The sequence below is a fragment of the Barbus barbus genome (genome assembly GCF_936440315.1).
Source record: "Barbus barbus genome assembly, chromosome: 38".
Classification (NCBI taxonomy): domain Eukaryota; kingdom Metazoa; phylum Chordata; class Actinopteri; order Cypriniformes; family Cyprinidae; genus Barbus; species Barbus barbus.
In genome coordinates, this window is record NC_136716.1 from 14819765 (window position 1) to 14842905 (window position 23141).

The window sequence follows — 23141 nt, forward strand, 5'->3', positions numbered from 1 at the left end:
ATTAATGCATCTCTGATTATGCAAAACATTGGTATGCTCCCAGCTTACCTGCTTTGTTTCTCCATTTTCTTGCAGAGAGAGAAGAGTACGTGGCCACCTTCAAGGGTTCAGAGTATTTCTGTTACGACCTGTCCCCGAATCCCATCCAGAGCAGTAGCGATGAGATTACGCTCTCCTTCAAGACCCTTCAGCGCAATGGACTGATGCTCCACACCGGAAAATCTGCAGACTACGTCAACCTGGCGCTGAAGAATGGTGCTGTCTCGCTGGTCATCAACCTGGGCTCTGGGGCCTTCGAGGCCCTGGTGGAGCCCGTCAATGGGAAATTTAATGACAATGCCTGGCATGATGTGAAGGTTACCAGGAACCTTCGTCAGGTAACCGCGCAGAAAAGGCAGAGGTCGAGATTGGATACATTCAGATTCCGATTAGTAGCATCAAACTAACCCTCCATCTAGATTTAACCGTATTTAACCACTTTAATCAATACCAGGGTCAGAAATTAACTTTTCCATTAAGGGGCAATATTTGCCCTCTGGAGTTGATTCCCAGGGGCATTTTTTACCATTGTAGGGGCAATTTTTATATTTATCTAATCAAAAGTATCTGTGCTTAAATTTAACCAGCTGCTTCAATCAGTTACAATACTATAGGCTGTTACTAATAAAGCATGACTGTTTAATGCTGCTCATGTACATGTAATTACACAAAAATCGCAGAGTAATGGCTTATAAATTAAAACTAATTATAAGATGAAGCTGCAATGTCATAATAAAATCATTATTGTTGATTATTGCTCTGTAATAATGATTATTAATGTTGATTAATGGAAAGCTTTTTGGAATATAATAACTGAAGCTATCTACACTGCTAATTCAATCTCTTACTTGCATCTTTTCTGCACTTTGTTGTTTATTATGATGAGAGAATTTGCGAATGCAGATTAAGAATTCCATCAGTGAGTGTGCATACCGAACAATTCCGGCGTTCTCCGCGATGACAAATCCAAACACCTCTGATTGGACATTGCATTCAGAAACTCAACAGAAATATGTGTGATTGGTTTTAATGCTCAATGCTGCAAACAATGCAAAAGTAATCTAATTCAACTTGAGCAAATCTGCTGTAAATGAAATTCGACACTTTATATTAATTTCACTTTAAGCTTGACAGCCGTAATAGATCTTGTGCAGGGACCTGTTAATTTCCGACCCTGATCAAGACATGCACCCATTTAAAATAGTTCAGGTTTCCAAATTATGTATTTGAAAGTTGCCTAAAGATGAGACTAAAAGAGAAAGTTCTAGCACTAACACTATAAATTAGCACTAGCGCTCATTTATGTAACATAGAGCAGATCTGATGTAAAAAATATGCTCCCGATATTAAAGTATTCATTAAGCAGCCATGAATTGAGCTTTCAGAGATGAGTGAACGTACTATGTACCTTTACCCCCATTCCCCTCAGCTAATATTTAAATTCAAACTCAAGATGCTACGGCATCCATATTTTACTGTCACTATTTGATAGCGCCACCTCTCACTACATTACACGAGTACGTCACCTGTCAGCGCAGAACGGGTTTGAAGTGTCAAGACTCGGAAAAGATCCTAGACGTGTGGCACGAAGTTAGATAGGACAGGCAGTAAACATAAAAAGCTCTGTGGTGCGTTCTGTCATCAGTAAAGTTAGCGAAGCGCCATGAATAGGAAGAGACAATGTTTGGAACAGAGTAGACTAGATCCGTCCCAGAGGAACTCCACGGTGCAGATTTCGTCTGCTTCTCCTTTCCTTCTCTTCTGTTGCTCTTTTTAAATGTTTACTAACCTGCTTTTGGGTAAAGAAACTAACCTTTCATCCATGGAATGTGTCATTTACTAACCTGTTACCTCTTACTAACGTGCAACGCTGATGTACTAACCTTGGCAAGAGACCATCGTTTTTGATTGAGGAACGGTGTTCTGTTCACAGTTTTTTAATTTCCTTTCTCCCCCCTTTTCCACAAAGCACTCAGGCATTGGACACGCTATGGTAAACAAACTACATTGTTCGGTAGATATCATTCTAATTGTTTCTTAGTTTGGGTTTGCCGTGTGTCTATTTTCCTTTTTTTGAATCGTAGACATCAATACTAAACAAAAAAAGGGGGAAAATGCGGTTGGTACTCTTTACGCTTACTTCCCCTGCCCTGCCCAAATTCCCCTTTTCTTTTTCTTCTCATTAGTTGGGTTTCCTCAGCTCTTTATGTCCCGTCCATCTTTTCTTTTTTTTTTTCCTCTTAGGTTATCTTGCATCTTTTCCTTCATTGGGTTGTTTTGCATAAGGTTTTGCTCACCGATCGGTCTCAGCTGGCTGGCTCTGAGTTTTTTCATTGGTCCAGCTAGCTTTGAGGCCTGTTGTTCAGCATGGTGTGCATCCTGGCCACCCTGTGTACTAACACCTCTGCTCCATCAGTACATTCGAGGCTAGCATGGGTGGCCGGTCATCTCGTCTGTTGTCATTTTTGCTTTTTCTTCATGTGAACATGCATGCCGACGCTTCTGCTGTGACTGGTCTCATGAGCTCCGTCGTGTTTGTGTCCTTCTCCCTCCCCTTCTCTCTTTATTCATTCCTGTGCAGTCTAATCTGTGAGAAGAATTGTTCTCTCTAACCAACCATTGTTTGCATGTGGAGAGGGAGGGATAATGAAGCATGCATCCATTCAACCAGATCTGTGAGAGATGTGCCTCTAATTGCCTGTGCTTTCATTTCTAACCTCTTAACACGCCGTGTTCTTTGTTTCACCTCATATAAAAAACATTGAAAACTGCTGAAACTACTCACACGCACTGGATTCAAGCGATACTAACTCTCAGAAACACACATACTACTAACACCATTTTTGTGTCTGCTGATTTACTTTTTGTGCTCTATTAATGGCACCGCTAACATTGAGACTGGGCTAATGTGCCGCAGACTTCCTCAGCTCAGACTTACTAGAAGTTCATACCAAAAACGTAAATCTAGAAAGACCAAAAAAAAAAAGAAAAGTTAAACAATACAGGTACATCTGAAAAAAAAAATAGAATATCATGAAAAAGGTCAATATTTTTTGTCACTCATTTCAGAAAGTGAAACCCATATATTATATAGATTCATTACACATAGAGTGAAATATTTCAATCCTTTATTTCTTGAAATGTTGATGATTATGGCTTACAGATAATGAAAACCCAAAATTCAGTGTCTTAGAAATTTTGAATTTTACATAAAATCAATAAGAAAAAAAGAATTTTAAACAGAAATGTCAGGCTTCTGAAAAGTATGTTCATTTCTATGTACTCAATACTTGGTTGGGACTCATTTTGCATGAATTACTGCATCAATACGGCGTGGCAATCAGCCTGTAGCACTGCTCAGGTGTAATGGAAGCCCAGGTTGCTTTGATAGCAGCCTTCAGGTCATCTGCATTGTTGGGTCTGGTGTCTCTCATCTTCCTCTTGACAATATCCCATAGATTCTCTATGGGGTTCAGGTCAGGCGAGTTTGCTGGCCAATGAAGCACAATAACACCATGGTCATTGAACCAGCTTTTGGTACCTTTGGCAGTGTGGGCAGGTGCCAAGTCTTGCAAGAAAATGAACTCAGCATCTCCATAAAGCTTGTGAGCAGAAGGAAGCATGAAGTGCTCTAAAATTTCCTGGTAGATGGCTGCGTTGACTGTGAACTACCACACAGTGGACCAACACCAGCAGATGACATGGCAGCCCAAATCATCACTGATTGTGATGATGAATAAAAAAAAAATGAAAATGAATAAAAAAAAAACTTCACACTGGACTTCAAGCAACATGGATTCTGTGCCTCTCCAGTCTTCCAAATGAAATGCAAAATTTACTTTCATCTGAAAAGAGGACTTTGGACCACTGAGTAACAGTCCAGTTCTTTTACTCCACAGCCCAGGTAAGACGCTTCTGCCGTTGTCTCTGGTTCAGAAGTGGTTTGGTAGCCCTTTTCCTGAAGACGTCGGAGCGTGGTGACTCTTGATGTACTGACTCCAGCTTCAGCCCACTCCTTGTGAAGCTCTCCCAAGTGTTTGAATCAGCTTTGCTTAACAGTATTCTCAAGCTTGCGGTCATCCCTGTTGCTTGTGCACCTTTTCCTACCCAAATTCTTCCTTCCAGTCAACTTTGCATTTAATATGCTTTGATACAGCACTCTGTGAACAGCCACACCTTTCAGTAATGACCCTCTGTGACTTACCCTCTTTGTAGAGGGCGTCAATGTTCGTCTTCTGGATCATTGCCAAGTCAGCAGTCTTCCCCATTATTGTTGTTTCAAAGAACAAGAGATACCCTAAATTTATACTGTAGGGATGGTCATTAATTGAAACTCAAATGTAAATATTCTAATATTTTGAGAGACTGATTTTTGACTTTCATGAGCTGTAAGCTCTAATCATCAAAATTAAAACCTTTGAAATGTTTTACTTTACATGTAATGAATCTGAAATATATGAAAGTTTCACTTTTTGAAATAAGTTACAAGAAAAATTAACTTTTTCACAATATTCTAATTTTTTGAGATGCACCTGTAAATAAATAAGAATTGCTGAAACAGACATGAAAATGGGTTCACATTAAATCAATAAAAAGAGAAAAGCTATAAAAAATCTATAAATAAGAAGCATTAAAGGCAAAAACAAAACAAAGCCAAGCATACAAATCCTTACGAGGGGGACCAAAGCCCTGTAACAGCATTCAAGTTATATGTGAGTATAGCGTGTCCTTTCCCTGTGCTTTGTTGTCTAGGTTACAATATCTGTGGATGGAATTCTGACCACCACTGGATATACACAAGAGGACTACACCATGCTAGGCTCGGATGACTTTTTCTATGTCGGGGGTAGTCCCAGCACTGCTGATCTGCCCGGATCCCCCGTTAGCAACAACTTTATGGGCTGCCTGAAAGAGGTAAGTGCTCTGAAAATTGCTTCTTGAAAAAAGTCATTCCATCCAGAAATCTTTCAGTAATTTAATCACCTTCTATTGCTACTGGATTACATGTATTCATTTACTTTTTGAATCGTAGAAAGATATGACCTTGCAGCTAATTCACTAAATTGATTCGCAATATACTGATTTGAGGTATATTTAACTAGTTTCTTTTGTATTATTCTTTAATAATATTCTTTATTGAAAACATCCTCTAAAAATATTATTTTATTTTTGTAATGAAAAAGAGAGATAAGACCTTGCATCTAATATGCCCATATGTGTGTCTGAATTCAAAAAAGGTAAATTAATGTGTGGGTGTGGGTGTGTGTGCACGCATATATAATAATAATTTATATAATAATTTATTTAATTATTTTTTTGACAGAGAAAAGCATTATATAACATTGCAACATTGCATTTTTGAAGTTTCTTTTAATTTAGTAATCCTAAAAAAGTATCACAAAAATATTTCAGTATTGATAATAATAAATTTAATAATAATAATAATAAATACACTTGATTTCTGTAGTAATGTCTGCTACAAATTCTCCCCCCACCCCCCTCTCTTTTATGTGTGTGTATACACTGTATATGAAGAGTTTATGTGCAAAAACAGATAACTCATGTTTTTTATTATGCTATGTTTTTATTGTTTTATTTTGCTAGTTAGCTGTATTTTTTAGTTATGTTTTAACCAAATCAAAATAACCCAACTGCAGTTTGATTGAGATTAATTGGAATGAAAAAACATGATTTTTAAAAATTGTTAAAAATGGAGTTAGCTTCGAACTGAAGAACTCTTCATATATTTATATATGATTAATATGAGAAATATGATTAAAAGATGAATATGACACAAAACTACAGAATGTCACATTTTATTATTAGCCGTTTCAACACATGTGTGACCGGCGCTGGCAAAATGAGTCGGAATGCGCAAATTTTCAAAAATGATTTATTTTTATTTTCACATTCTCCATTGAAATACCTTCAAAATGATATATGACTCGTTGGAATCGGATAAAAAATTACTGAGCTACAGAATCACCAAGCAACGTTGCATAAATTCCTCCAATTCTTTTCTTAATAATAATTACTATATTATTAATCACAATATAGCTATTTTTATTTTATCTTTGTTATTAAAAACAAGAACAAAGATGCAAATAAACAGTATATAATTGAGAGCAGCGAGTGATTCCGTCTTTTCTTTTAATGTAACATTGAGACAGATATATATTAAGACCTACTGTAATGCATGGATCAAATATAATGTTACACATTAGATTTCCCCCCAACTATTAACTAAACTTTCATGTCAGTCATAACAGATTATGATGTGAATCTCGTCAATACATATTTTGCAATAATGTACTTTATAAGGGAGATCGGCAAAGAGATCACCCGTGTAAAGGCGCGTCTTATGCACTTATGCTTTGCAAATGTCAGTCAGCACGATCGTCATCAGCATGGGTTTGAAAATCATATTTCACTGGTTTGGCACTCAGGAGCCTCTTTCTATAGTATGTGTCCCAGTACACATTATGGTAGCCCTGCTCTCTCTGCCCTGTATAAAATCGTAACACGTCACATACACCAACAACTGAGGGAATTATTCATCAGTCGCGGACTCAGGAGCCGAAACACAACGGCAGAGTTGAAATGCATTCTCTAATTAACATTGCTGATGAGGTTTCCTCACATCTGAAGACTATTAATGTGAAAATGGGTCACAGATCGTCAACAGTGACAGAACTAACAAATAAACAAGAGTGCGACAAATAGGATAAATAAGTAAATAATACATTTAATGGAATACATTCAAATCACTCAGTTTCCAGCAATATTTAATAGGTCTGCGTGACAGATCACTTGTCCACTACCTTACATGGTCTTGACATGAGCTATCTGTGATCGAAATACTCCTCAGAGGAAAACTGTAGAGAACATGTTGTCTCATCCATCAGCTTCCATCCTCCATGTTAGACTCGCATCCCTGTGGAATGGGATGTCCTCTGATACGCCAGCTGGTGAAGTAAAGAGCTGTTCTGACTGCCAGGAAGTCGGAAATGCTTTTGATGTTATGAAACAGACATTAAACGCCAGCCATTTTTGTTTTATATATAGAAAAATTCATCTTTAGCTAACCTCAGTATGCTTGTGAAAGCAGTTAACTCAAGCTGATTGTGATTGATTTATGAAACAGGGAGACAATGAAGCCTTGCTCTTGGTTGAACTTAAGGTGCTGTAGCTCTTGGTGATTCATTCATTAACCTGTAGACCTACAATTAGTGAGGGATGCTCACTGGCATTTACCTTGTTAGTCTATTTATCATGTCCAATCTTACACATTGTAGGTCAGTGGTTCTCAGCTGGCTTTTCCTCAGAAGTAGTTTTTACATCGGTCATCAGGTTCCCAACACAGAATCAAAATTGTTTATTTCACAAATGTAAAAAAAAAAATAATAATTAAAAAATTGCATATTTTGCTCACATTTTTCCATAGATTAAGGTATGTTTTGGAACCTGCAGAATTATAAACATGACATAGATTGAATAGGAAAATGTACGTTTTAAATGATGAAAATAATAATAATAAAATACTTAATTTTTTACATTAAGATTACCTTTGATGTCATCAAACCTTCACCTAAAGTTTATCTTTAAAGCAAATAATAACTCAAAATCAAATAGAATGTTGTTGTTTTTTTATGCTGTACATTATAATATCGTGGCATCTAAATTTATGTTTAACATTTAAAATAATTGACTTTAGTTTTATTTTAGTCTTTTATTTTTTATTTAATTCGATATGAGTGATTAATGGTTATTATGCGTTGAATGAAAATAATTATCTTCTCATCAGTATCAGACTTAAATTTAATAGCGATGTATCCCTACTTTATTATAGGGACAGGGGCGCCGTTATGGTTTATAGGCCCCCTGGACAGCATATTCACTCGGCCCCCGCGTTCCGGAAGGGGGGGTGGGGTGGGGTGTGTGCTGGTGGTGGTTCCCCCTTGGTAGAAATCTCGATCGTGGTCCGGGGAGGAGGGGTATGGTGGGGGTGGATGGTGTCCCCCTCCGTACAGATCGCATTCTGCGTTCCAGGGGAATCCCCCTTGCTAGAAATCTTGATCTCGTTCCCCTCAGTAGAAATCGCGTTTCCCTCTCAGGGCCCCCCCCATCGTCGGGCCCTTAGAATCGTCCTAACTCCCCAACCCCCCAACCCCTCTTACTCATGTATAGTTTTATTATTTGCATTTTTAAAATTGTAATATTATTTATTGCATTTTTTATTTGTATTTAGCAGTGATTTTCTTAGCTGTCTGCAGCTCTGTTAGAATAGACCTGAAACCAGTTTGTGAGAAACTAGTTTAGATGTAAATCCTGGTTTTAGACAGAGGCATCTAATGCATCAAATAGACAGTAATACTAGATCATTTCTTAATGCAAATGTAACACTTTAAATGCTTACAAATTCTTACAAGAGGCACAAACATGACAAAATGTGTAATTTTGTGAAATTTTGGAAGCATTGGAACAGTGTAGACTCACCATTTGTTTCTCTTCCCAGCCCCCAGCCTTCATTTCAAAACCAATCCACAAGCAATCAATCAGTGTCAAAACATGAAAATGCAGACTCGTGTAAGCTGTGGTCTGCTGCCGCATGTAGGCGTTTGGTGTCTCTTGTCTGTGCTAAGGCGCTATCATTTCCACAGATTAGCAGCAGGCCTGAGGTCATTGACCTATGTTAACAAACACTCCAGTGCTTTGAACTCATGAACAAGAATTCATACTAATGGATGCTCTTCTTTGTTCATTCACAGGCTTTACTGGCATTAAAAGGAGGACTGTGCGTAGGTGGTACAAGGGACCTTTTAACATTTTATTTTGTCATTATTTTGCTTTGCAAAGGTCATGTTTAATATTTTCAAGCGTTATGAGTGTGTGTGAGGTACATCGAGGACCTCTAGGTGTGTGTTTGTTACTGTACGCGAGTAGTTATTTATGCCGAGGTTGATTTATTCAGGCGTTTAGAGCAGGGTGCACAAGAAGCCCATTCATCATTAGTGCATTTGTTTTAATGCGCCCCTCCTCTCAGGGGCATTTGGTCAGTGCTTTCCAGGCTCCTGATCATTCAGATCAGGTGGCACAGACAGATGCGTCGTCCTCCACCTGCTGTCCCTGCCCCTAACCTCTCATCTGTAACGCGCTCTTCTCCGGCGGCCATGTTGTGCAGTGTTTTCTCACAGATCGCTAGTGTTTTTCCCCCGTGTGAGTTTATGAAGCGGGAAAAAGGAGGGGGGGGGGGCTCACTCTTGTGGCCCGTTAATGGCTGGAAAGGCTCTTGTGCCTGCCTGTGATTGGCATTTCTGAAGCATCATCAATAAGCTTTTATTACATCCGCATACCATTATCTTCTTCCTGGCAAAGGCTCAAATGAAATCGAAACTGAATTAAAAGAGGGTTATCGTGAACACTTCACAGTCTGGTGCTCGGGTTTATATCACAGGGTTTTGGCCTTGTGGAGGAGAGAGGAAAAGAATTGTGCCCCACATTTTGAGAGGGCAGAAAATGCTCTGCTATTTGATTCCATTCGGATTGAATAGTAAAACGACACCGGGAAGTGCAAATGATTACATACCCACTATAGTACAAGATAAATATAGTCTAAGGATAAGTACTTTTCATCTCGAGAAACCAAAAGTGTGAATGTCAAAGTTTATTTGACAAAGGCTTGACAAAAATGACACATTTGAGATGTATTCTCCATAAAAATGTATTCAAAATGAGCGTAACGACTGAAGTGAGAGTTTATTTATTTAAAATGTAGAATTATGTATTTTTATTTATGCTGCAATATCATTAGTTTTAATCACTGCAGGGATACCAGAGGAGACTGATTTATTTCTGTCAAAAACGCACCCGAAAAAAAACATAGACAAAGTTTGTTGCATAAATAACCCATCATTATCAGTAACCTCTCAAACTAAGTTTTAGTGTCACTAGTGTCATTGAACCTGGTGTGATTAATGCAGCAGTCAAAGAGAGGATTTCACATTTAGTCTAAATATTGACTATTGAATTGTTGAAGGATTTAATGACAATCAACAAGTGGAGAATGGAGTTCATCAATACATAGATGAGTACATGTAAATAGAATGTGGATTTTTATTTGATTTGATTTGATTCTTATATACAAAGGTATGGAGGACCAAACCTGCAGAAAAAAAAAAATAGAATAGAATAAAATAGAAATACAGCGATATATATAGATAGATAGATAGATAGATAGATAGATAGATAGATAGATAGATAGATAGATAGATAGATAGATAGATAGATAGATAGATAGATAGATAGATAGATAGATAGATAGATAGATAGATAGATAGATAGATAGATAGATAGATAGATAGAAAAATAACCTAATGCATAAAAAATATATAAAATAATAAAAAGAAAAAAAGAAAAAGTAAATAAAAGTAAAAAAGAATAAAAATAAATACAGAAAATAATAAATTAAGAAAAAAAGGTAATAATACATTCAGGATTAAATTTTATTACAAATGAATTCTTTTTTTTTATAAAATCATTTATTGCTTTATTTATTTTCCTGTTACATTTATTTAAAGTTTCGCAGGTTTGGTCCTCTATACAAATGCGCATGTTACATGTAAATATTAATTAATTAAAATAATACTAACAAATTATATTTAGTAGCAGCTCCAATCAGAGTCGTCACTATAGGGTTAGTGGACGTCTTGTACGCTTTATTGATTCAGGTCCTCTTGGCTGAAATTGCAATAATATTGGAACAGAGTTTAACATTATTACTATGATTTCAACCCCTAGCTTTAGCTGGAATACACAGTAACACAAACGTGGTATATTTTTGTATTAACTCACTTAAAAAAAATGTTTTCTTCTCTTTTCACATAAAGGTTGTGTACAAGAACAACGATGTAAGGCTCGAGCTGTCTCGACTGGCCAAGCTAGGCGACCCCAAAATGAAGGTGAGCGGTGTGGTGGCCTTCAAATGCGAGAACGTGGCTACCCTAGATCCTGTCACCTTTGAGACGCCAGAGTCATTCATTACCCTTGACAAGTGGTCTGCCAAAAAAGCCGGTTCCATATCCTTTGACTTCCGCACCACTGAGCCCAACGGCCTTCTCCTCTTCAGCCACGGAAAACCCAAACCGCAGCAGCAGAAAGACCCCAAGAGCCCCAAAACCTTGAAGGTGGATTTCTTCGCCATTGAGATGCTGGATGGCCACCTGTACCTTCTGCTCGACATGGGTTCAGGCACTACCAAAACCCGTGCCGTCAACAAAAAAGTCAATGACGGGGAATGGTACCACGTGGACTTCCAGAGAGACGGAAGATCAGGTAGAATTTGGCTCTGTTCTGCTAATGTTTTTTAATGTATTCAGTGTATGGTTAGATGTTAGCTCGTATTCAAGGTCTACGAAAATATTGACTTAGCCGAGACAGCAGTGTTCTCTCACGCTCGCGTGAACACAGTCGTAACCGTGCCTTCCGGAGCGCACTGTCAGGCAGGCATTTGAATATGAACAGGACCCGCAGTCCTTCCTGTCTTCCTCCTCCTTTCTTGCTCTGTCTTCTCTGGCAGAGTTGCCATGGAAACCAGATTTGGTTTCCCAAAGGATAGCTAGCTAGTGCACAGCTCTGCCAAGTAAAGACATTCATCCCTAACTCTCCCACTATTCCCCTTTTCCTCCCACTTCGATGCCGTTTGCCTGGAGTCAAAGGAATGGCCTTTGGTACTTTTTCTGTAAAAAAGTAAGAAAAGGCTCTATTGATCCGTGGTTATTGCGAATCTCTCATCTTCTCTTTCCGGATATAGAAACGCCAGTCACCTGCATTATTTCTAACATACACTGTGAGATTAAAATGCGAAAGGTATAAGAAGAAAATTAAATACATTTTGGAGCAATTATGAAATCAAATTTCTAAAGCAAGAGTGATATTTTTGTTCCATGTCAATACAGTATTCATTTGGGATTGGATACGGTTTCGTAAAGAGCGCAGGTCTTTTTTTCCACGGTTTTAAGTTGTATTTTTCATCAAATCGTCGTTTTTATCCACAGGGCTCGGTTTGATCTTATTCTCCAGGCTTTATTGCTGCACAATCCACTGGTTGTCATTGTGAGTTCAGGCACAGTTTGAAAGCGAGAATAAACCTTTTCTTTTAGTAACATTTCATGGGAATCTGAAACACCATTGACAGATGGGACCTTGCATTTCAGGCCCGCAGAATGAGCTGTGTCATTCTCCCACCTGCATGAAATGCCTGCCTACGCAAGCCGTTTGATCATATATGGGCAGCCATTCTGGTGCAGGGTGCGCGCGTGTGTGGGCATGCTGGTGTTTTTGCGTGCGTGTATGCAAACATGTACGGTTGTGCGTCTGCATATGCATCTATTAATGAGAATGTACATATGTAGACATATAGATGTGAGTCAGTGGCGTTTTTGTGCCTCTGCAAAAAAAAGTAGGATGAGAGAATACAGAAATTTTCTGAAATTTGAGGTTGAGTAGTGTATAAAGTACTTATTTTTCTAAAGTGACAGGCAGCCAGGCCAAACATTAGCCTGAATTAATGGGTCAAACGGGTGGAAATGGACAGGCTAAGTACAAAGTAAACACACCCACTTAGATATCACCACTTTCGGTCATTTCTGAACTGAAATAAACTGGAAGTGATCTATGAGTGAGGTTTTAGTGACCACTCAGCTAGGGCTGCACGATTCTTGCTAAAATGTGAATCACGATTTTCCTCCATGGGAATTGAGCTCATGATTCTCTTACACGATTCTAATTTTTTCAACCAAAATGTATTGCACTCAAGTACAAAAAACAAAAAACAAAAAAAAAGTGCTGGAATAACAAAAAATGGTCTCTTTTCTTTATTTTAGACCCCTTAAAGTGAATAATTTTAAAGCTTTAAGTTGTTGAACATAAGAGAACACTAACAATAATAAATAAAAATATTCACATTCACACAGGCGTCGGCGTCAACGCCTCTCGTTTACTTTGAATGGAGTGACGTCAAGCGTTGCCTCACTGGCATTGCACGCGGCAGAAGTTGAAAACTTTTCAAGCGCCAACGCAGGCGTCAGCCAATCAGATCGCCTTATGCAAATACCCTAGCGCAGACGCTAGCCAATCCCGTTCATGCAGAACCAGAAAAGTGATTGGCTGTTATCACTATGACGGCGCATCAGCACCATGGTCATCACCAGAGCCATTGAGAAACAGAGTTGCAACACTTCCATAGGCTTCCATAGGAACTTAGGAATGCAGAAGTAAAGCGTGTCATGGAGCAGCCAATAGTTCCAAACAACTGATAGTTTCAGCATTGAAGCCCATTCATTTCAGTGCTTCTCAAGCACAGTCGCCAGAAAGTTGAGGAAATTACAGCATTTTTTGCCATTATAACACATTAGTTTACCTCTCGGAAATCTGACCAGTAGTTGTATTTTATGAAACGCGTTATAGTTAATGTTTATTTTTAGATAATAGGCAGTATATGCTATATTTGCAGTTAGATAACGTGGATATATTATATAATAAAATATTTTGATGAATGCAGTTGGTTGCCTTTTTTATTTTGAAGTATTTGTAAAACTTAAATTTAAATTTTTTTCATTTACATTTAGTCATTTAGCAGATGCTTTTATCCAAAGCGACTTACAATGTAGAAGCAAACAGACCACCGAAAGAGCAACAAAATAAAGTGCTGTGACAAGTCTCAGTTAGTCTAGCACAGTTCACATAGCAATGATCTTTTTAAAATAAATATAAATAAATAAATAGAATAGGTAAGTGCTAATATTAATTGGTCAGATGGTGGCGAAAAAGATGTCTTTTAGATTTTTTTTTTGAAAATGGCTAAAACCATTTCTAGCATTTTTCTAGCATTCATTGATATTCACTTGTGTATGCATATTGTATCTTATATTTTAACATAATATTGTATTAAAATGTGAATAATAATGACCATAGATGAAGAAATATATATTAATACAATAACACATTTTACATACCAATTAGATTTCTTATGCTCTTTAAATATGCATAATTTATTTCATCATTGGTCTGCACATCCACATGAATAAGTGTAACACAAAAACACACAAAGTCATGCCTCAAGTCTCCAATCTTTATTAAGCAGTTTACACTATTTATGCTTTGCATACAAAGAAATGTAACCGCCTTATCCTGTGTGTTGCATTGTACTATGTTTTTACTCCATAGTTAAACAAGAAAACCCCATTAATATTATTCGAGATATTACTTTGCGAGATCAAAGCGTGTCGCAACTCTGTTTCTCAGCGGCTCTGGTCAGCACCAAGCTTCAGACACGCCCTCAGTCAAGCATTGATGCTGACGCCCCGTTGAAGCAGCGCTGCGCAGAATGATCACCGTATGACATCAAAGTACTGCAAGAGCGATTTGAATGCATAGGATCTGACTGCTTTCTTATCGCTCTCGTGGTACTTAGATGTCATACGGTGATCATTCTGCGAACGCACCTATTGACTCCGTTTACGTCTGCCGCCTTGTTACACATCACGTGAGTGACAGCGGAACGTGGCCAATGAGGGAGAGGAGAAAATTGATCGAGATTTATGATTGATTGGTGAATTAATAGTGTTTTGTTATTGTGTGTGAGTGACCAATAACTCGTGAATGCAGCATGATCTGAATGCAGGGAAATACACGGAAGTGAATCGCCGTAATTTAGAAATGAGATCGCATTTATGTAGCCTATGAATCGAGATCGTGATTTTTTTTTTCAATTAATCTTGCAGCCCTACACTCAGCTCAGTTAAATGAAAGCTGCACTTCCGTGCCTGCGACCGACGTGAGACCTGCTGTGTTTACAGAGAATTTGTTGACTAATGGTCCAAAAAGAAGGTGACTATTAATAATAATAGCCAAACATCAGTTACCATAACAAGCCACATGAGTTATGCTTTTAATACTGTAGCCTACTACTGCAGTAATTACTTTTGAAGCAATGAAAAAAAAGTTTAAACTTTGAGATTTTAATGTGATTTGGCTTAAATAAAATTGTGCAAAGTCATTATCTCTATTTGTATATGTTGCATCAACAAATAATCAGTTCTGTATCTGCATTCAAATAGAATAAGTGTGTCAAAACTAAACGAAGAGCCCATTTTTAACTGTTCATTTATACACTACAATTTAAAAGTTTGTAGCTTACAACTTAAGTTTTGATTTTTCTTAATGTTTTGAAAGAAATCTCATATAAAGACTTTATCAAAACTAAAATGTTATAAATGCAGTAAAATGGTAAAATAAATATTACAATTTCATGTCACGTGAACTTTTGAATGGTAGTTTCCATATAGCAAATATTTATTTATACTAAAAGATTTACCATTTTTTATTGTAACCTTAATGAAGAATAATTGAAAAAAATGGAAAAATAGAAATAAATATCTCACTCTGAAGGTTTAAAACATTAGTATAGAGATATAGAAAACAGTCGAAATTATCCTAAAACTAAGATATAATCTTACTGTAATGTTACTCACTGATGCAAAAATATAATAGCATTGATTGTTTGTTGATAATGTAAGATAAAGTGCATTCCATACACATTTCAAGCTGAAACCATGTAAACACCAAATGAACTGGAACATGAATTTATATTGTAATGAAAAAAACAAATGGGACTTTGCCTCCTTTTTCAGAAATCCACTCTACTCCACTGGTGTGTGTGTATATTTGTTTGTGTGTACATAAAGTAAAACCAGCCCAGCATTAGGCCGTGCTGTGTAATCACCGAGCAGAGTGAATGGAAGTCGAGATGATGGAGAATGCTCATTACTGATGACCCGGGGGAGATGTTTGGCTGCTGTTTAGGGGTACTGTCGCCAAGTGCGCAACACAGGACAAGATAATGTGTGTGTGTGTGTTTGTGTATGTGATGGTGTGAGTGCGAGAGGAGGAGAAAGTGCTGCTATGCCTCATCAAATCCACACAGACTTATTACAGGCTTAGAGGAAAATGAAATTCTTATTTACTAACACTGTTAGCATGTTACAAGTGGCATCTCTGCAGTGATGTATCAAGCGGAATAGAATGGAAAGCACTATTTCAGCATATTCATCGAAATGCTTGGCAGGGAACAAGTTGCACGGAGCATAATTATAATTTACTGTGCCACCATGTCTGGCCGTTTAGTGTTTCTCCCGGTGCTTTGGGTGTGCCTGTGAATAATGAGTCAGATACAGGAGGCTGTAATCAGTCTATGGAATCACATTTAATCTCAAAGTGAATTTTTCTCCCTCTCGAGGTATGTGACGCAGATCTGAGCTCAGGCCCAGAGCTCTACATCACAGACTGGAAAGCATAGCAGTACGATACTGCAGCCATTCATTCAAATCCCACAATAGCCATTAATGATTAAAATAAATCACAGATCTTAGAACAAATACATCCCTTACCGGAGCTTGGCACTCATATAAATGTACATACTCACTAACGGTCCTGCTGTTTTTTCCTGTGATCTATTCACAGACTAATTATAATGAAAATCCATATATTTTTGGCCAATGTTAGATTTTAGAGGCATTTAAAATCCAAGTTAGCATTTACATGTCACCAGGAAATTAAAAGTCTGTCATAATTAACTTGCTGTTTCAAACCTGAATGACTTTCTTTGATGTGTGTAACATAAAAGAAGATATTCTGAAGAACTGTTTTTGTCCATATAATTAAAGGCAGTGGGGTTCAAAACAAACAGCTCCATACTGTGTGTGTGGTCCCGGTATTCCCTATGTTATTTTTTTTTTTTTTTTTTAAATATCACGATTCTCGATTTTATCCCGATTCTTTGTCATTTTGGTTTTTCTATTTTGCAAGTTGTTTGAGCATTACAGACAAACTAATTTCCCTATTATAAAAACAGCCTTTCAAGGTAACAAAATTAAAAAATGTATTGCGGATATTTAGGCCAAAGTGGGTGAATATAAAAATCTTTGTTATTATTTTATCTTTCTTATAAAAAAAATTGAATAAATATACACATTACAAATACACATAATATACAAATAAAACAGTGTTTTATTTTCAGGTAGGCTGCGTGTATTTAGCAGGAGCATTCAAGAAATTGAATGAACAAATATACAAATAAAACACTAGATTCCTATTAAATCAACTGTATTAAAGTGTTTCAGTCAAGAGTAGTGAGTGATTTTTCTCTTTGTGTTTTGGTGTTTTATTAATATTAAAGGAATAATTCACCCAAAAATAAAAATAGTGTTGTTTTTATAACCATCATTTACTCACTCAAAAGTTGTTTTAAACCTGAATGAGTTTCCTTCTTCTGCTAGACATAAATGCTATTTTGAAGAACCTCGAAAACCAAACAGGATGTTTTTTACTATCAAATTCAGTGTGGACCAGCAACTGTTTGGTTACTCAGATTCTTCATAACATCTTCTTTTGTGGTCACTTTACCGTCGGACCTCAAAGGGGCAAGGGCTTGAGCCCCATCCCCAAACGTGTGTGTGTGTTTGTTACCCAGAAAACAAAGTCATACAGGTTTGCATGACACAAGAGCGAGTAAATGATGACCGAATTTTCTGCCCGTCTGTAAACTGAAATATATAGCCTACTGTAACTGCACACTCATTTAAGTTTATTTTTACCAATATTTCAGCAACAAATCTTTGTCAAGGTTCAATTTCCTCAAAATAAAAGAAAGTACTGTAAGTAAAGTCGATAATGGATTAGTAAAGTCAATAATTACTCCGAGGTGAAAAATGGTAACATAACAATCAGTGATCAATAATAAGTTAACAAGTCTGTCTTACAATTAAGGTCACAGACTGATCCTCAACAAACAATAAAGTATAAATAAGTCCTAAAAGACCACCACCACATGAAAAATTATCCCATATACCAGCCACATACATATACCCAGTATATACACAATTATGAAAACTGCTTGTTGTCCAAACATTTGTAAAAATAAACTTTAAATATCTTTAAAAGCAAGTCTGCAGTTATATATTTTTCTTCCCTAAGCCTTGCACTTCCATGAGATGTACTTTTGCTTTAGTGCTTCGTTAAATGAGCTGTCCCTTTAACATGTTGCATGCCTCGCAGTACCACCTCCATCTGACCCCTCGGTTCCATTCACACTAATTTGCCTTTATAACAGAAGCTGCATTTTTGTCACTAAAGAAACACGATTTTGGCACCGAAAAGGCGGCATCTTTAATTCTAAGCCGCCTTTTATTGAGTTTGGACTCAGTGTTGGACACTAATAAACAGGATTCAGCAGTGGCCAGCGCTTTGCGTTAATCCCTGCCTGTTCTCTCCTATCTTGCCAGTAATGTCTTTTCTTTTGTAACTGCCTTCAAGGCGTGAATAATGGCGGTGCACAGTGGTGGAAAATGAGAAGGAAAATTCTGAATTGCTGGCTGCGTATAAATGCCTGTTTGTTGGAGTCGCCAGGAAAACAATGAGGGTGATTATGGAACTCGTGAAAGTGTTTTAACGTTATTAGACTGAATGAAAGACTCGCCTCACCTGAGAGTACTGTGTTTTTGCTCTTTATATTAACCACTGTTGTAAAAGCGGTATTTTAGACATAAACCATCAAAGAAGAGGGCAGACTGAAACATGTTTTGAAAGGGTACACAAATAATTTGTAAGAACTGAATCAGTCACAACCAATAAATTAGATATGAATAGAGCTCAGCTTTTATTCTGTTATATGCCCTTTTGATAGTGATGACTATCCAGTGAATCTGGTTCATATTGTCTGCTGTTGCTATGGAGACTGCTTTTTGAATCTTTGTCTTTGTGTAAGGGTTTGCTCTCTGAGTTCAAGACAGCCCAAAACAGATGATAATATGAAAGCATGCACACATATATGAATGTTAATCACTCTATAATGTTTTTGTGACTGTGAAGCCCCATTTCCAACAATATGTAACATTTTAATTATTACTATACACATCCAGTATTAGTATACACCCAATATAGTACTATAAAGAGGACTTTATTATACAGATTCCCACAACATAAAGATGTTTGTAATAAAATAAAACTTATATCATATTACATCATATTATATTACACCAAGTGGAAGTAATAAACAATTATTTTGAATCTTATTTAAATAAGTCTGTCTATTCCAACGTTTTGAATACATTAAATAAGTGCATACCTTAACCAGAAATTATGCTAAAGATTTTTCAATGCGCCGAAGGCCCAAGTTTTGTCCCAGGCTTCCTATTTTTTCTAGCTCCAGTCTTATTCATAACTCATATTTTTGCTATTGACATCTACATCAAGTTGATTTGATCATCCGCAAAGCGATTTTATACTCGACACATACCTACAAATGTAAAACTGACAAATCAATGCTATAGGCGCTGTTCTGACAAATGGTGACAAAGTGTTGCTCTGAAATCATCTTTCTCACTTCCCAGCTTAAACATGAATATACAGTAGCTACATCATTTCAAATTTACTTTAAGGAGACTGAAACTGAGAGATTTACATCTGCATTGTGTGCTTTAAAAGCAAAGGGGGTTTTATTTACGGAGGAAAGAATGAAGGATAATTTCAATACCCTTAAAGAGCCTCATTTGCATCTCATTAAAACTGAATCAAACTTTTTAGAAGTTGCTGAAATGGCGTCTAAACACCAAGTTAACAAAATTAAATTTGCTTCTCATGGTTTTGTGACAGGCACCATTTCCGTCAACTCGATCCGTACGCCCTACAACGCTCCCGGGGAGAGTGAGATCCTGGACTTAGACGACATACTCTATCTGGGTGGCCTGCCAGAGGAGCGTGCCGGTCTGATCTTCCCTACGGAGGTCTGGACTGCGCTCCTAAACTACGGCTATGTGGGCTGCGTGCGAGATCTGTTCATGGACGGCCAGAGCAAGGACATCCGGCGGATAGCGGAGGCCCAGAGAGCGGTCGGGGTGAAGCCGTCCTGCTCTAAGGAACCTCCCAAACAATGTCTAAGCAACCCCTGCCTGAACAGCGGCACCTGCAGAGAGGGCTGGAACCGATATGTGTGTGACTGCTCAGGGACGGGCTATCTGGGACGCTCCTGTGAGAGAGGTGAGTACCTGTATTTTGCATGTTGAGTCAAGATTTGGTATACTTTTTATATAAGCTTGGCTTCTCTTTTTGCTGTGTTGTGTTGGGTAGTTCCACCCACATCAATCTCATTAGTTTCCATCCACCTATTTTTATGCACATTTTGGGAAATCGCATAAAAATACGCTGGATGGAAATGCCAAAATGTACATGAATTCTAAAAATGTGCATAAAAAAACATTTTTTTATGATCATGTTTTTATGATCCTATCAGTTTTGAGATTTTGCTTCCATTACTTGTCTTCTTTAAGACTAGTGGAAAGAAAACCTCCAAAATGCATATTAAAATGTTTATTTTATAACAATGTATCTGTTTGTGTCTCACAGTTTCAATTAAAATACATATTTGTTTTCTAAACATCTAAAATCTCCACTTCTGTAGCACTTACTGCATATACAGTAAACTTTCTACTTTCTAGGTTTTAACAGAGTTTTGTTCATATATCATGCACCTGATATAATTTTAACACTTTATTCCTCAAAAAAGCATGATTAGAATTTTTTTTTTTTTCAGCTGTATTGTCTGATTTATGGAGTAATAAAAAGAGGTCTACTATGTAAAAACCTGTAATATGTCAACAAAATGAGAGACTAACATATCTTTACCCAGTGTTCAGAATTCTGTTCTGGAAATGTTTGCAAATCAGTGCACATTTAATTAGAAAATGCCTCATTTGCATAGTTAAACCTAACACTTCAGAAAACATGTCATACAAAACAAATGTCTTAATGTACTGTGATTAATTAACTGCTGATATCTATTAGTTTAAATGTTTGTCCTATTCACCTTAAATGCTATAATATAAATGCCATTGCTTAGTGCATTCTTTGTCTTTCACTAAGGACTGAAGTAAGATGAGGTGTTAGAAGAATCACTGCTTCTATGAAAGATCTGTACGCTCATTCTTTCTCTCATGACGTGTAAAGACGTGGCACTCATTCAGAATTATTTCGTCCATTATGTTGCGTAGGGAAGGGTGACATTCACCGCTTTGCCGCCTCGGCCTTAGCATAGAAAAATATCTCTCTTTGTCAGCTCATCCTTGACAGTGAGGAGGAAAGTGCAGCTGAGCTGACGTTACTGTTACCGTGGTAATTGTGTTTCTCTTCAGCCCATGTCATCTTCATAGAGAGCCACTCAAGCATGGATTATGTTTTTGCCTTTTGTCTCCCTCCCTAGCAGAATTTTAATTCTGTTGTTTTTCCACATGAACAAAGCGGCCAGCGTTCACCCCCTCCCTGTTAAAAAGGGAGTCCAGGAGAGCTCTAAGTCCAGCTATGTATTTTTACCCCTCATAGGCGCCTCCGTATATTCATTCTGGAAGTGCTTGAAGCTATAGTGGCTAATTCTTTAATGGAAGTGCATCTCTCCAAAGCTTTTTGCTATTGTCTGGACACTGATATCACCCTGCAGCAAAGTCGCTACTGTGGGAAAATACAATCAATTATATGCGCATTGTTGAAGCTCTGTGTAGGAATTATGGAAATGATTCGGTCAATTAACCCATCAAAGATGGCTTGCTTTGTCATCGCCCGAGCAAAGTTCACCGCAAACAGCCATCAGAAAGAGAATGGTGCAGTCTGGTGCAGTTTTATAGGGTGTTGCCAGCTTCCTCCAGATGCACGTTTATAAGATTCCAGTCACAGAAAACAGCTTTTTGTGTAACGATAGAATGGAGAAATGAAATGAGATAGACGCACAGAGAAAGAGACAGAGAGACAAAAAGAGACAGGCGACAGTGTTAATCTTGTCTGCAAAATTAATAATGGAATGTTTGTTAAAGTTTTTATATATATATATATTTGTCAGTTATAATGAAAATGAGAGAAGATGAGGCAAAGATGCTTAAGGACAATAATTAAAACATTTTAATTAAAACATGCTTGAAATATGATTAAGATATTAATGCAGTAAATGATTTTAGAAGAAGATCAAAATAACTGGATGACATTATCTAATTATAGTATGTTGAAAGAACTGAAACTGAAAGAGCTGAACAATGATGTGCATATATATATATATATATTAGGGGTGTAACGATACGCGTTTTCGTATTGAACCGTTCGGTACGCAGTACAAACCAAATGATTCGTTGGACTAATCCTGTTACGTTTGGAAAATAAAAGAGCTTAAAGTGTGTGAAATGTAATGTTCTCAGTACCACTGCGCTCAACAAGGCAGCCCAAACGACGTAACAGGCAACGTGCTGTCTGCCCCGCAATAACCGCCCCTTGCTGGGATGCATCAAAAGACGATGATCTTGTATCGACAATAGCCAGAGATATTGTCAAAAACATCAACTATTGGCAATATTAGAGTATTTGGCATTTCCAATTAATGTAGGCCTGTTACATTCTTATTTTTATTAGGCCCATTATTATTATGAAGTTACTTTTATTATTAAATTCAAATTACAATTAATTTTCCCTGCAATAATTACCACATAACTGACACGCTGCGAAGATAAGATTATAGGCTATTTACTCCTCAATTAAAATGTTTTTAACAAACACTGCAGTCATCAATAAAAATCAATGAAATAAAAAGCACCGACTTTATTATTATATTTTTTTTCACTATGTATGGGCCACAGGAGCCTATATCGTTATCAGCATATGTTGAAGTAGATTCGTCTCTCGTCGTCTCTGAGAGAATAAGCGGCGTCAGATGCCGAAAGCTCCATCATAACTCCGTCATTCCATTTTTATTTTCACTATCTGCATAGTGAATTGACTGAGATTAAGATGTTCACCAGCATAAATATTGCGCAAAGTTTGCACGTGGGCAAACGTGTGCTTGTGTGATAAACATTTGCTCACCTTTATGGTTTAAAACAGAAATATTTCCAACATTGCAACATAACCAATTACCCCGCCCCGTGTATCGAATACGTACCGAACCGTGACACCACTGTATTGTATCGAACCGAACTGTGAATTTTGTGAATCGTTACACCCCTAATATATATATT

At 37.3% G+C, this 23141-nt stretch overlaps 1 protein-coding gene across 1 annotated transcript in view; it reads left to right on the forward strand.

Moving 5' to 3' along the window:
- The window catches only part of LOC306857458 (neurexin-1a-like), a 189982-nt gene that overhangs the window by 77488 nt on the left and 89353 nt on the right, over positions 1 to 23141 (forward strand). Inside the window, exons 6-10 of the mRNA XM_079397415.1 lie at positions 76 to 377; positions 2009 to 2032; positions 4792 to 4953; positions 10926 to 11370; positions 19747 to 20130. Coding sequence (XP_079253541.1) covers positions 76 to 377; positions 2009 to 2032; positions 4792 to 4953; positions 10926 to 11370; positions 19747 to 20130 — 1317 coding nt within the window. The remainder of the gene's footprint in view (positions 1 to 75; positions 378 to 2008; positions 2033 to 4791; positions 4954 to 10925; positions 11371 to 19746; positions 20131 to 23141) is intronic.